Raw genomic sequence first — 15,840 nt, forward strand, 5'->3', positions numbered from 1 at the left:
GTGGTGGTCTCCTTGGTGTACATTCACCGCCAAACGCTGATTTATCGCAGTGTGAGCTTTGGCGCCGAGAATCGAACGCCAAAGCTGCGGTGGCCTGCATGCAGCGGCCCAACGTAGCTGAGCTCTGGGTCCTCCGTTCGAGTTCGGCGGAGAGGAGGCTGCTCCTTGGTCAGCTGGCCGGTCTTTGGACCAGATCAGGAGCCCCGACGCCAGAACAGTGATCTCAAGCTCTGGAGCCCGGAACAAACTAATAAATGCCTGTGGGCTTAGAGCCCTCCTCTCCCTACTCGCCACCCATCTCCTTCCACCTCCTGTCCCCGACCTCTACTCGGGTGTAGAGGCCGCCTGCGCTGTAGATACAAGACTTGACCAAAGTTGGCAGCTGTTCTGCCAGCTGCAGGGCCTGCTGCAGTGTGGCGGGATGGGCCGGCCACTAAGGACTGGGGCGGCTTAGGGGAGAACCTTAGGGGCCTATCCTGCTCCAGCATCCCGATCTCATTTTCTGGCTCTGAGGGCAAGTAGAGCAGATGGAGCTCAGGATTGGGAACCTCTGGAATTCTTATTTTGGATTCTGGAAGGTCTAGAAATGAGAACCTTTCTTTTTTTCGGCGCCTCGGTTTCCCTATCTGTAAAATCTAGGTAAAGGCCTTTTTGCTCCGTGATTCCTTTCCTTGGGCACACGGGGAGGGGGTGGCAGACGGCGACCTGGGCATTGACAGGCCTGTGCCTCAATCACGAAGCCCCAATTCGGGAACTGGGGACGGGGGAGGTGGGGAGAAAGGGGGAGGGGCGGAGACGGGGCGCCTCCCTGTCCCCGCACGCGGCTAGAGTCGAGTGGCAGAGCCTAAAACCAGGGACGGCCATCCCCCTTTCCCCCTCCCTGCCCCCCTGCCATTGGCTCCGGGGAGAGGTTGACATCAAAGCCCCGGCCTTATATAAGCCAGACCCTGCAGGGGAGGCCGCAGAAGGGTTAAACTGGTCTCTCTGCATCCTCGTCCGTCCTCGCCTGCGACCGAAGCAGGCAAGTAGACGGCGGGCTGCGCTTGTCATCCTCAACCTTGCCCCAGAATCTCTCAAAGCCGGTGCCTACCAGAGCGCCGCCCCAGAGCCCACGGGTGGCCCCGGCAGTCTCTGGGGCGCATGGGGCGGCGCTAATCAGGCTGGCGGCGCAGGCCAGGGGCCGCTCCAACATGAACCTCGTGGGCAGCTACGCACATCATCACCACCATCATCACCACCATCACCATCCGCACCCCGCGCACCCCATGCTCCACGAGCCCTTCCTCTTCGGCCCTGCCTCGCGCTGTCACCAGGAGCGGCCCTACTTCCAGAGCTGGCTGCTGAGCCCCGCTGACGCCGCCCCGGACTTCCCCGCCGGCGGGCCACCGCCCGCAGCCGCGGCAGCCGCCGCCTCCTATGGTCCAGACGCCAGGCCGGGCCAGAGCCCGGGGCGGCTGGAGGCGCTCGGCGGCCGCCTGGGCCGGCGGAAAGGCTCAGGACCCAAGAAGGAGCGGAGACGCACAGAGAGCATTAACAGCGCTTTCGCGGAGCTGCGCGAGTGCATCCCCAACGTGCCGGCGGACACCAAGCTCTCCAAGATCAAGACTCTGCGCCTGGCCACCAGCTACATCGCCTACCTGATGGACGTGTTGGCCAAGGACGCACAGGCTGGCGACCCCGAGGCCTTCAAGGCCGAACTGAAGAAGGCGGATGGCGGCCGCGAGAGCAAGCGGAAAAGAGAGCTGGTAAGTCCGGGGGGCCTGCGTGCTCTAGCCAAGGGCGCGGGCGTGGTGAGCACCCGCAGGCCGAATACGCGGTGCAAGGAGTCTGCCTTGCCCTGCGTGAGATTTTGAGAGGCTGTGGGGAGTTCTGAGACGGTCGAACTGTGGTATTGTTTGCGTGGAGGGAGGCAGATTCATGTTTAAATTCATTTGTAATGCGGGTGGTGTTTGTAAGACTGTGAATTTAGACGGAACCTCGTCCTTTTCGGACAGGATCATAGGGTCCCTTTTAAGAATCCGTTGGAAGCTTCAGACCCCGAGAAAATGCACACACCATATATTTCACTTACATTTTCGAGGGGTCCAGATTCATCCTTGGGTTCTCCTGGAAGCCAGGTTAAGAATGCTGTAGGAGTTTGTTACTTAAATTTGCCTGAATGTGAATTTATGCATATGGGCTCAGCTGTTGTTTTCAAAAGATCTTTGCTGGAGAGGCTGGTCTATTTTCATCATTGTACATAGGGAAACTGAGGCCCAGAGCTGGACAGAATGTGGAGGCCACCTACCCAAGGAATTGTTTACTTCGGTAGAATAAGTTTATTCTCTGTCCAGAGGACGTTTCTCTGCTCCCCACTCCCCACCACTGGTTCCTCAGTCACCTTGACTTCTTTTGGCTTTGGAGATCCCAGTCCCTACTAGGCCTTTCTGGATTCTCTCCAGTGACAATTTTTGGAGATCGGTTTCAGTGGCCCAGGGCTTTGGGGCCTCTGAAGACAGTGATTCCCAGCCTGGGGAGCCCAACTAGTTTCTCTAGATTGTTGCACTGGGGACCACCGCGCGTTAGAGTTGACTAGAGAGCCCCCCTGGGTTTTCTCTGACCTGCAGGAGCTGTGCTAATCTAGGGAAGTCACCTCGGGAGACTGGGAAAGACTGTGGTCAGCGAATCTCTAAACCACTGCCTTGGGCTGGAAGAGACGCAGGCCCGGGGATCGGGATGCCTGGTTGGAAGTAGTTATTGGGCGTATCCCCACCCCCTGCATATCGCTGCCTTCTTCAAGTAGCCGGGAAAGGGGGATGCTAGGCCAGACCGACTTCTTCCCTCATTCGAGGAGACTTCTGGGCGCCCAGAGCCGGTTGGAGGGACCCAGCCCGGTATCCATGCTCAGGCGCTAAAGGAGAAAAGCCGGTGGATGTGTCGCCGGTGCAGGTCCGCGAGCGAGGAAACTGTTGATTGCCACTCCTCCCATTGCAAACCCTGCAGTCCCCCTTCGGCGCCATAAAGCCAAACTTACGAACAACAGCTTCACCAGCCGCAGAAAATTCTCATTACCAACCCCCAAGAAGCTGCCCAGCCCATCCAGGTCCCCCGGGAACTCGGCGCATAAAGGCAAATTTATGAGCCTGTTTGCCTATTTTGCAAACAAAAATTCTTCATTTATTCAAAGGCTCCCAGTTACTGCTTCCAACACCTTTTACCCCACCCCTACTTTTATTCTACGCCTGGGTGAGCGGAGCAGAAACATTTAAACCTGTCTCTCTCGCCCCCTTTCTTGTGTGTATCCTCTGGCAGCAGCAGCACGAAGGCTTTCCTCCTGCCCTGGGTCCAGGCGAGAAGAGGATTAAAGGGCGCACAGGCTGGCCGCAGCAAGTCTGGGCGCTGGAGTTAAACCAGTGAGCCGAGGCCTGCGCCGAGGATCCCGCCACAGCTGCCCGACGCAGAGCCCCGGGAGGAGAGAAGGTGGAGGCCAATGCCCGGCTCTGGATGCCAGGGTTTTATGGGAGCATCCCTCCTAGCCTCCGCTGCGTGCTGGCAGGTCGCCGGCTGCAACTACACACTTCAATCGCACGTGCAATGTCATTTGAAATTGTTTTTAATACATGAAGAGAAAGAGAAATATATATATATATATATATAAAACCATCCCCACCCCTACGGCAACCGAGAGGGCGGCTCTTGGCTGCACGATTCGAGAAAGAAGGACTGCGGGACCCAAGCACGCTAAGACGTAACCTTACAACCCTTCTGGGGCGAAATCAGCACCCCTAACGCCTTCCCCATTACACTATCTGCCTTTCTTTCTCGCGCCCCTCTCGGCTTTGCGTCAAAACCCTCCGCGCGTCCGGGCGCGCGCGCGTGCGCGCGCTCTCTCCTCCCTAATTAAAATGCAATAAGAGGAATCAATAGTTTTCTGCCAGGGAAAGAGAACCAAACCAGGAAGATGAAAGGGCTGCCTTTGTTGTTTTTCCTCAAACAGTGATGTTTTTATTGTATTTTATTTTTTGTCACTGCACTTCCTACTTAGTTCAAGGAAAACGGCTCTTTCCTTCCTTCTTCCGTTCTTTCTTTTCTTCCTTTCCCTTCCTTCCTTCCTTTGTAAATAAAAACTTTTCCCTATGTTGAAAAGTTTTTATGTATTTAAACTACCTACCATGCCTGCTCTGCTCAGGTGTTTGTTAATTCCCCCATCCCCACCCTTTTTCTACCTCAAATCTATAAGACCACTCACCGTCCCGTCCTTTTACCAAAGCAGTATCTATGCTCTTGACTAATAAAACATTTTTTGAAATCAGCAGAAGCCTGTGTGATATATTGGCAGCTTTCCCCGGTCCGCTCCATCGTTTCTGCTAGTTGGAGAACCTCCTGTTCCTACTTCTTCTTTTTTTTTATAAATGTCGAACCAAACTGCAAATTAAATCAAGGGCAGGGGGCAGATACAGAATTTACTCCTGGTATAAAAAGCAAAGTTCTCCTTAGAAGATGATGGGGAGACTGGATAGCTGTAATGAACCTACAGAAGGGAAACCCGGAAATGAATTAGACCCAGAGATGACAGGCTAGGATTTCTGTGGGCCAGCATTTGGGCCTGTCTGTGGATGCGTGTTGCACACCGGTGTCTGCCATTGGCGGCGGTTTGGGGCAATTGGGAAGGGGGCCTGTCACACAAACGGAAGGCTACACAAGGGCAGGATAGCTCGGAAGAGAGGAATGCCCTCCGGAATACGTTCACTTATGTGAAATTATGAACCTACAATAATAGTTTGTGCCTTGGTGCAAGAACTCACACGGAGCCCCGTGGCTGAGGTGGGGCCGACAAACGGCTGTGGAACACAGACCCAGCGCACTGTAAGGACTCGACAAGACGGAGCAGCTATGATCTTAGACGTGAGGGAAGGAAGTTTGTGAGTGCTCATGGTCAAAGTGAGCCATTTCTCCCTAGTAACAAAGCACTCAACAAGTATTTGTGCGAGTATATGGATTTGTGCAAAAGGATGGCGTGAGGGCGTGGTGGCTAATTCGCACACCGGGTCCTTGGAGGAGAGAAGCAGTTTTTGAGCCTCCACGTATGCATCCATGGCTAGGTGTGAGGGTTAAAAGTGGCTGCATTTGTCAAGGCTCGGATGCGTGCTGGGAGGAACTGCGGCGGGCAAATGCTGGCGTCTCTGTCCCTGAATAATAGTGTACGGACAATCAGTTTGGTTTGTGCCAACTGTGTGCGAGGCTCTATACTAAGCGCTTTTGTATCTCACTATCGCGTGAGGGAACGCATATTCTGCAGTGCGGGCAGGTCTTCGACGCACTCTGCGAGCCAGGCGCCAGGACCCCGGTGCGCGGGTCTCTGGGCGCTTTCCCGCTCCACATCCAGAGGTGGAGGCCGGAGCTTGGGGCCTAGAAAGGAGACTCGGGCAGCGCCGGGGCCAGGAGTGTCCCAGGCGCCTCGTACCCGCATCGGGGTGAATATGGGGCCCCATTAGTTTGAGCTGTAAACACCCGTGGCAGGGCTGAGCGGCCACGGGGGCCTTTCCGGACTCGAAGGAGTTAATAAAAGGTGTTTTATGGGCGCAAGGAAACGGCGGCAGAGGTGTGAGCTTCTCTTTACTCTGACTCCCTTACTTTTTTCTTTATTCCCTCTCGCCACCCGCCGCCAGATCAAACAGGCCCGCGATTTAACTAGGGCAACACCTCGCGGTAATGAGCTGTGCGGCCCTGGTACCCGGCCTGAGGCCCCAAGGCCCCTCGGGGAGGAGCAGGAAAGAAAAATCGAGCTTTCTTTTTTTCATTTTCTTTCCGAGAGCTGGGAAGCGCCTTAGAAATCCAGGCACGCACAGGGAAACTGGGACTCGGGGAGCAAGCCACTGGAGGTGCCCAGGCACAGAGGAGACCTTTTTCTGGATTTGAACCCAGGACTCCAGTTGAGTTTACCGACCATCCGCTCGCTATACACAGAGCACCCGCCCGCGACTATTTTTAGCACCATGAAGTATCCCAGGCACGGGAAGAATGCGCACCCGGTCCTGCTTTCTTGAAGCCCCGGCCAGTGAAAGGAGAGCGGGGTACCGAGGGGTGCCGACTGCGGCAGCCTGGCTCTGAAAACCCCATCCCGCCGGGCGCAAACCCTGTTGGAAAAGACAGCTGGGAACCTCACATTCGGTCCCAGCCACGTCTGGTCCTGATCTCAGACCTGGCACCCGGGAGCTGAGACACAGGGCCAGCCAGTGCCCACTGAGGGGGTCATTGGGATGTCTTCTCAGTTTATCCAGGACTTAACACCATCGCCTAGAACGCTCGAGCCACATTTCCAGTCTTCACTCCCAGCTGTAAAAGCAGAGCCCCCTGGGCAGAGCAGAGTTGCTCCGGGTTTCAGGAACCAGTTTTCGCCTACGGCTCTAGACCTTCTTCAACCAGGGGTCCAGACCTCTTCCTGCACCGGGGTCTCAACTGTCTTCTCCGTCATCAGCTCCATCTCCATGGAATAGCTTTGGAGCCTGCCTTTTACTTTCTCATTCTCTCCAGGGTTCAACGTCTTTTCTGGGAAACCTACCTCCACCCGGCTGTGACAGATGGTATCATTATTAATTTGAATTAAGGACATCACTTTTTTTTTTTTAAACGGGGAGTGGAGTATAATCACTAACTTCAAAGTAAATTCCAGGAATTTGCTGTAAGAAAATACTGATGTTATAAAGCTTTAAGCACAGGACTAGTCTACTAAAGAGTGAAATGGATAAAAGGATCTCCAAGGTGTTATAGTTACACAACTGGTTAAATAAATCCATCAGTGGGTTACTACTCAGCCCCTAAGAAAAAAATATAATTGATACAGAGATTGTTCCTAATATAACTGAGGGAAAATAAAACCTTCTCAGTTTACTGAAGACTGTCGGTAGTGACCTGCTTTACATAAAAATAAATACATAAATATCATTCATGGAGAAAACGTGGAAAACTGTACACCAAAACATTTATACCTCTACCTCTGAATTGTAGGAATAAGGATAATTTTGACTTTTCCTCCTGCTTAGCCATATATGTATATATGTATTTTTATACAATGAATAAGTATTATTTTTGCAATAAAAAGTTAAGCTGAAATTTCCTGCTAATTTCTCCTGTGGCCAGTGTACTTTCAGTACACTGTTTATTCAATGTGCATTAATTGAACATCCACCTTGTGCTTGGCACTGTGGCTAATAATCATCACCAATTAACATACAATAGTAAATATCTGTCTTGAAGGGCTTATTATTCCTTCCACACAGTAAATGTAGTCTTTTTATTGAAAAAAAAAATAAGCTAAATTTTATTAAGGACATTATTTAAGCCCTTAGCACATATTATTTCATTCAAGCCTTAAGAGGATTGTATGAGGTTAATACTCAGGCAGGTGAGGCTCAGAGAGGTGAAGAACTTTGTTCAAGGTCACATAGATGTTAAAAGGCAGGCAGGGCTTGGATCAAAGGGCAGGTCTGGCTGCCGCACCTCGGGGGTGTGTGTGTGTATGTGTGTGTGTGCGCGTGTGTGTGCGCGTGTGCGTGTGTGTGTGTGTGTGTGTGCAAACAAATACAGCCTCTCTTGGTCTAATCTTCTTTGGTCTCCAAAATAAGTAGAGAAAGAAAGAAGGGGGGTTGTAAAGGGATCTAGATTCTAACTCTAGTCTTCCCCTGGAATCCTCCTCCTCTGTTCCAACTCAGAATGGATCCCATCTATAAAATGAGGAAAGGGTGGGCTCCTTGACCTCTAGCTTCTTTCCTAACTGTAATGCTGAGGAATCTACATTCTGCTGGTGAAAAACACCATGTTATTCTTTGCTCCGGCCTTTTATGTTTGTATAGTGCATTCACCTTCCTCGGTACTTTTCATTTCTATTTCATTTCTACTAGACAAAAATGTCTAGTAAGGACATCTTTCTCCTTACTAGAAGGGAGAAGGGAGAAGGGCAGGAATTATGCTCCCCTAGGTGGAAGGAGAAAGGAAGACTCCGAGAGCGACAAGACCAGCTTGGGGTCACACAGCAGTCAAAGACTGAGCTGGCATTAGCTGGCAGTCAGCAGGCCCAGGTCTCCACTGGAAAAGGCTCTGGATCCTTCTCTTCGAGCAACCAGCTTAAGTGAAGTGAAGTGAAGTGAAATTGCTCAGTCGTGTCCGACTCTTTGTGACTCCATGGACTGTAGTCTATCAGGCTTCTCTGTCCATGGGATCTTCCAGGCAAGAATACTGGAGTGGGTTGCCATTTCCTTCTCCAGGAGATTCTTCTCGACCCAGGAATTGAACCTGGTCTCTCACATTGTAGGCAGACGCTTTACCGTCTGAGCCAATAGGGAAGTCCTAAATCTTCATAAAAGAAATGAAACTAAAAAATCAGCCAGTCTCATTTTTTAAATGAAAAGTGACTGCTAAGAAAAAATACACAGGCTCTAAAGTGTCTGAAATCAGCCTCCTGATTTAAACCTAATTTGTTTGAAAAAAATTTGTTTTTTCAACCAAGGGAGTTTTTACAGCTGAGCTCTCCCAAACCCATAAAAAACAAGGTTTATATGGGAAATAGTGAAAGACTCTTAACTATAATACACAGCGTCTAATGTAAGCAGACATAGACACTATATAAAGCTCCTACAAATGTTATTAAAACAAACAGAAATGCACATTTATCCCCACAGAATGGATAACGGAAGGCATCGGACTTTCGAAGCCATCCAGAAATCTTATGTTCCCTGAAACATTCAAGCACCCCATCACACTGGGGCCTCAAAGATCCTTATACACCATCCAAACATTTCTGTCATTTTACAGAAGGGGAAACTGAGGCCTGCAGAGAGGAGAGACTTGCCCAAGATTACCTGGGGAGTTATACTCTTCTTTCCCCCTTGTCTACTTAACACCACTCATTCCAGGGCGGGGCATAGAATCTGACAGTGGCCATGAGACTCTGCGCAAGTTACTGAACACTTCTGAGCCTCAGTTCCCTCACATACAAAATGCCCCAACTTCCTGGGGCTTGTGAAGTTCAAATGAGATAAAGCGTGCAGAGCACTTAGTGTTGTGTCCATGGCGGAGCTATTTTTATTATTTTATTTAATCCTTGCAATAGCCTTGTGAGGCACTGAGGATTTATTTTGGTTTGCTTGTTTTGGAAAGATTGGCACAGAGGTTGCAGCAACCTGCCCACAGGCACATAGCTAGTGAATAGAGTCCTGGTTCAAAGCCCTTATATCCTGCATCATTAAGACAAACCAAGGGGCAGGCAGGCTGAGGCAGCTGAGTTTCTGAAACTGTCCAAGGCAGCACTAAGTGGCATAGTGCTCTTAATGTAAGAATATAGTAGTATATTTCTCTTATGCAAGTCACCAAAGGCAGCCATGTATGTAATTGCAATTTTTCTAGTAGCCACATTAAAAAATAAAGGGAAACAGGTGAATTTATTATTGAATTAAAAATATATATTAAATATATATAATATATTGGGTTGGCCAAAAAAGTTTGTTCTGGTTTTTCCATAAGACCATACAGAAAAATCCAAAAGAACTTTTTGGCCAATGCAATATTTAATATTAAATTTGATATATGTATTTAACTCAATATGCCTAGAATATAATTTCAACATGTAGCTAACATAAAATTATTATTGAGATATTTTACATATTCTTTCCATACTGATTGAAAGTGGGCTGTGTTTTACACAGGTTAAAGCACATCTCAGTCTGGACCAAGTTTTAGGCATTCAAAAGCCAGCAAACAAGGCTAGTGTCTACCATTTGGACAGTGCAGACCTAACAGGTCGTGTAGCAGGAGTACTGAATACAGAGCTTTAGTTAATCATATCGGTAAGTAGCCACCATTTACTAAGCACTTCCTGTGTACCCAACAGCAGTGCTCAACCTACATGGACTCACTTGTCCCAACAACCACAGAGGGTGCGTGTGTAGTTTATGGTCACATGACTTATACAGGGCAGGCAGGCCCAGTCCCGCCTGTCTCCCAAACCTGCAGTTTTGGCCACTGAGTTCCATAATTTTCAGGCACAGCTGCAGGGGGTAGGTTGGGCTATGAGATGTGGAGAGTCCTCTAGAATGTCCTGCTGGTGGTGGAAATTTGTTTCATATCCAAGTCTCCCACGAGTCAGGTGACTTCAGACCAATCATCCTCTAGGGCCCCAGTCCTCTAATCTCTAAGATGGGCTAACAATACCTTTCCTCATCCCCACTGAACTCTTGTCAGGCAAAGGAGGGGGAAAGGTCTTTGATAGTGTTTTGAAACAGAGAATATAGCATAAGAGACCAGGCAGGTATCAACAGGAAGGTTGGGATTGGCCCGAGGGCCTGTACTCACAGCCAGGTGAACTGGTTAGATGAGCTGTGTGGCACTGTACAGGTTTCTTAACCTCTCTGAGACTTCTGTAAAAAGGAAAGCAGAATAGCTTGCAGAGACATTGCCAAGATCCAGTAATGATTAAATAACCAATGGGAAGCTCTCAGGCTGGCCCAGAGTAGGAAGTGGTAAACCTGAGCTGTTGTTCCTGCTGCTATTTTAGCAGCTGGGATTTGGGCTTCAGGGCCTGGTGAGGAAACAGCAGGGAATGGCAGGGAAGCTGAGCCAGCTCTGGCTCAGGGTAGGATTCCGGCAGTCTCAGGTTACGTGTGGGAGGAGTTCAGGGGAGAGTGAGAACATTTAGCATGGTGGAAAGAGCAATACACCCAGCAGTCAAGAGTTCAGCCTGCTGTGTGAACTTGGGCACTTCCTTGCTCCCAGTGGACCTTGGTGTCATCTGTAAAATGAAGGGTTAGGGCCAGAGAACTAAGTCCCTTTCTGCTCTGACTGTCCAGATTTTTGCGTTGATATGAATCAAGGCGTTTACCAAACACGGCAGCTTATGAAGGGGACAGAAAATAGCCCTGAGCTTTCCCGGGTGGCCTGGGGTTGCCACTGACTAAGGGGAAGGCGCCACCTGGTGGCCAGTTCAGTGTAGAGCATCAGTCAAATTCCCCTTAGCAGTGGCAACCCACTCCAGAATTCTTGCCTGGAAAACCCACGGACAGAGGAGCCTGGTGGGACAGTTCATAGTGTCTCAGAGTCGGACACGACAGAGTGACTTCACTTCCACTCTCAAGCAGTGATCCCAGAGTCCCAGGGCACACTTTTTCTAACTTCCTTTGGAAGTTGAGGGGAGCAGAGAGGGGACCCAGAAAGTTCACAGAGCTAGGAGTCCCGGGCATGAGGTTAACTCCTGAGGGATATTGTTGTCATTGTTGTTCAGTCACTTCCAACTCTTTGCAACCCCATGGACTGCAGCATGCCAGGCTCTTCTGTCCTCCACTATCTCCTGAGATTTGCTCAGATTCGTGTCCACTGGCTCCCCTGACAGCTCAGTTGGTAAAGAATCCGCCTGCAATGCAGGAGACCCCAGTTCAATTCCTGAGTCGGGAAAATCCGCTGGAGAAGGGATAGGCTACCCGCTCCAGCATTCTTGGGCTTCCCTTGTGGCTCAGCTGGTAAAGAATCCACCTGCAATGTGGGAGACCTGGGTTCAATCCCTGGGTTGGGAAGATCTCCTGGAGAAGGGAAAGGCTACCCATTCCAGTATGTTGGCCTGGAGAATTCCATGGGCTGTATAGTCCATGGGGTCACAAAGAGTTGGACATGACTAAGTGACTTTCACTCACATGTCCATTGAGTCTATCAGGCATTGCATCCTCTGTTGCCCCCTTCTCCTTTTGCATGCAATCTTTCTTAGCATCAGGGTATTTTCCAGTGAGTCAGCTCTTCACATCAAGTGGCCAAAGTACTGGAGCTTCAGCCTCAGCATCAGTCCTTCCAGTGAATATTCAGGATTGACTTCCTTTAGGACTGATTGATCTCCTTGCAGTCGAAAGGACTCTCAAGAGTCTTCTCCAGAACCACAATTCGAAAGCATCCAACAAAGAACATTAGGGTTTTGCAATCCAAATCCTCTAAAGGCACCTTGGGGCAGGGATCTGTATTTTCCTACTATGTGGAGTGTACAATGCATCCCATATATATATATATATATATATTTTTTTTTCTTCTGTTTCTTTGGATGGGAGCTACTGAACAAAACAAATCTTCTATTGGTGACAACATCCTTCTCTCACTATTGCTCTGGGCTAACAGAATGCAGGGGGCTGTTTCCTCTTAAACACCCTAGACTATTGGGATCAATAGTAACAGCTCTTACTACTCTTTCATCTCCCCCACATGGCCAGTATTCTACTCTCTGTGGTAGAGGTCGCATGATGTATGGAGGGGTCAGACTGATATGGGTTCAAATTCCAGCTCATTATAAGGTAAGCTAGTTAACATCTCTCGTGAACCTCAGTTACCCATCTGAAAACTAGGGATGGTAACAGCTTCTCTGCAGGCTTCTGTGAGGATTATGACTGTGAACTTAAGTGTTCTAGCCCAGTGTCCAGCACCTAGTAGATGTTTAACATAAATGCTACCATTGCTACAGGTCATCCTGACCACTTTTCTTTTTTCATGTTCAGTTTTGGAAACACTCCTAGATAGAAACAGGAATAGTATGCATTTGAAGATGATATGAGCAGCCACAAAGAAAACACCCTTACCACTGGAGATGGCAGGGCCTCCTCGGACTGTGGGCTCAGCCAAGTTTCAGTTTCACCTAGTTGAGCTAAACCGTGGCAGGCAAGCTGAGCTCTCTTAGACCTCATTCTCTCCGGCAGTGCTGAGCTTCATCAGACGATTTCATTTCAGGCAGTTGCTTGCTGACATATCCTGAGTGACCCCTGCCCCTTGGCGGCACTGGCTCTCCTTGGGGCCCTCTGACTCCTGCCGCCTCGTGTCTCCTGAGCAGGATGCTCAGAGGGGTCTGGCTGGGCACAGCTATGTTGCCTCTGCTCCCTTATTAGAGTCCAGTCTTGCTGGTGGCCGTGCGCTCTCAGGAAGTCTCATTAGCCACCTCGGCTGAATTAAGCTCATCACACTTTGTAAGCTTCACTGGCTTTTCCAAGACCTCAGAGCTCATTACACCCGGCTCCTTCATCAGAACTTGGGGGGCTCCGAGGCTCCCTCACAGATCCTAGGATTTCAGCAGTGGAAGGACTGCTTTCCACCCGTCTGGGTGTGAACTCTGAAATTCCCAGCTCCTGGAGGGCAGAGTCCATTTCCAGATTCCCCCTGGCTCCCAGTAGACACACAAACATATTCTTGATCACATTTCGTTGTTTAATGAAAGCAGGTTTTGTGACTCCAGAGTACAAGCTCCTCAGTTCAGCGTGTGAGGCTTTCTGTACCAGACTGGACTTGCCCTCACTCCTGTCTCCTGTCTTCCATTTCCCTCAAGGGCCTACAGTTCAGTTCAGTTCAGTCGCTCAGTTGTGTCCGACTCTTTGTGACCCCATGAATCGCAGCACGCCAGGCCTCCCTGTCCATCACCAACTCCCGGAGTTCACTCAGACTCACGTCCATCGAGTCAGTGATGCCATCCAGCCATCTCATCCTCCGTCGTCCCCTTCTCCTCCTGCCCCCAATCCCTCCCACCATCAGAGTCTTTTCCAATGAGTCAACTCTTCACATGAGGTGGCCAAAGTACTGGAGTTTAGGCTTTAGCATCATTCCTTCCAAAGAAATCCCAGGGCTGATCTCCTTCAGAATGGATTGGTTGGATCTCCTTGCAGTCCAAGGGACTCTCAAGAGTCTTCTCCAACACCACAGTTCAAAAGCATCAATTCTTCGGTGCTCAGCTTTCTTTATAGTCCAACTCTCACATCCATATATGACCACTGGAAAAACCATAGCCTTGACTAGACAGACTTTAGTCGGCAAAGTAATGTCTCTGCTTTTGAATATGCTATCTAGGTTGGTCATAACTTTCCTTCCAAGGAGTAAGCGTCTTTTAATTTCATGGCTGCAGTCACCATCTGCAGTGATTTTGGAGCCCCCCCGAAAATAAAGTCTGACACTGTTTCCCCATCTACTTCCCATGAAGTGATGGGACCGGATGCCATGATCTTCGTTTTCTGAATGTTGAGCTTTAAGCCAACTTTTTCACTCTCCTCTTTCATCAAGAGGCTTTTAAGTTCTTCTTCACTTTCTGCCATAAGGGTGGTGTCATCTGCATATCTGAGGTTTGACATTTCTCCCAGCAATCTTGATTCCAGCTTGTGTTTCTTCCAGTCCAGCGTTTCTCATGATGTACTCAGCTTATAAGTTAAATAAGCAGAGTGACAATATACAGCCTTGATGTACTCCTTTTCCTATTTGCAAACAGTCTGTTGTTCCATGTCCAGTTCTAACTGTTGCTTCCTGACCTGCATACAGATTTCTCAAGAGGCAGGTCAGGTGGTCTGGTATTCCCATCTCTTGAAGAATTTTCCACAGTTTATTGTGATCCACACAGTCAAAGGCTTTGGCATAGTCAATAAAGCAGAAATAGATGTTTTTCTGGAACTCTCTTGCTTTTTCCATGATCCAGCAGATGTTGGCAATTTGATCTCTGGTTCCTCTGCCTTTTCTAAAACCAGCTTGAACATTAGGACGTTCACAGTTCACGTATTGCTGAAGCCTGGCTTGGAGAATTTTGAGCATTACTTTACTAGCATGTGAGATGAGTGCAATTGTGCGGTAGTTTGAGCATTCTTTGGCATTGCCTTTCTTTGGGATTGGAATGAAAACTGACCTTTTCCAGTCCTGTGGCCACTGCTGAGTTTTCCAAATTTGCTGGCATATTGAGTGCAGCACTTTCACAGCATCATCTTTCAGGATTTGAAATAGCTCAACTGGAATTCCAAGGGCTTACAGAGGAAACTATTTTCCAGGAAGCCCCCTTGATTTTCAGAAAGCCCTTTCCTTCCTGACCTTTCCCCTTTACTCTGAATCATACAGATACAGCAGGCTACACATGGAGCTGGTAGATGTTTTGATATGCCTACAGATATGCCCAGAGTCACAAATTCAGGAATGTGTGTGTATATAAACGTGTGTGTATACATACACACATACACACACACGCAGTGTATACAGTCTGAATCCCTCTGTATTCACAGGGAGATGGCTCCAGGATCTGCAAAGATACCAAAATTCGTGCATGCTCGGGTCCCTTATATGAAATGGTACAGTTGGCCCTTTGTTTCAATTCGGAACGTGTGGATATGGAGGGCCAACTGTATACATACGGTATATAAATAGGCATACCCACTCATACATATATATTCATATAATATTCATACATACATATACATATCTGCTATTTCTAAACTGATAGGAACACCCTTCTATGTCATTACATATTTCACAATGTTGACAAAAGTGTAATACTGTTAAAATCAGTCCCCTATTATTTGACATATTTGAGAGTTCTTCACTGTTCTAAACAATGCTCCCACGAAATACTAGCTTAACCAGTTAGTAGGCAGACAGACCTGTGTTTCACTTATCCCCACCTACCACTCTCTGCTGACCTGGGACAAGCCATTTCACCTTTCTAAATTTCTGTTTCCTTATCTATCAAATAGAACAATAGAACATAAAGAGCTTAATATTGGGCCTGGCAGATAGTAAGTGCTCAGGCCAGAAACTGCAGCAATCTGGGAGACAGAGGATTCACTGTCCCCCTGGCCAGTGTCATTCTGTACATTCCTATTTTGTAGTGTGACAAAAACCCTCGGAGGTAACAGGTGGCAGCCCTCTGCAGCAGTCAAGTGCTGCCTTAATTTAAGAATGTATTACTGCTTCTGTTTTTATTTCTCTTACTGTTTTCTACAGGTTTTAGGACGATGTAACAAACTCTACAAAGGGAGAGTAAATGCATTTGAGAGCCCTTTTAAAAAAAAAACCTGCTTTCCTATTTTACAGTTTTGGTGAAAA

General features: G+C 48.8%; 1 protein-coding gene across 1 annotated transcript; it reads left to right on the plus strand.

Moving 5' to 3' along the window:
* The first annotated feature begins 1,174 nt into the window (after window positions 1–1,174).
* HAND1 (heart and neural crest derivatives expressed 1) lies at window positions 1,175–4,291 on the plus strand. The gene is made up of 2 exons (XM_040241467.1): window positions 1,175–1,745; window positions 3,292–4,291. Exons 1-2 carry the CDS (start codon window positions 1,191–1,193, stop codon window positions 3,394–3,396), a joined length of 660 nt encoding a protein of 219 aa, XP_040097401.1. The 5' UTR covers window positions 1,175–1,190; the 3' UTR covers window positions 3,397–4,291.
* The last annotated feature ends 11,549 nt before the right edge of the window (window positions 4,292–15,840 follow it).

The sequence above is a fragment of the Oryx dammah genome, unplaced genomic scaffold (genome assembly GCF_014754425.2).
Source record: "Oryx dammah isolate SB20612 unplaced genomic scaffold, SCBI_Odam_1.1 HiC_scaffold_5, whole genome shotgun sequence".
NCBI classification, from domain to species: Eukaryota; Metazoa; Chordata; class Mammalia; order Artiodactyla; family Bovidae; genus Oryx; species Oryx dammah.

Bases quoted from the DNA above. Each gene is read 5' to 3' on its own strand.
- HAND1 (XM_040241467.1), top strand. From the start codon at position 1,191: ATGAACCTCGTGGGCAGCTACGCACATCATCACCACCATCATCACCAC. The intron at 1,746-3,291 runs GTAAGTCCGGGG...ATCCTCTGGCAG, and splicing joins GCAAGCGGAAAAGAGAGCTG to CAGCAGCACGAAGGCTTTCC.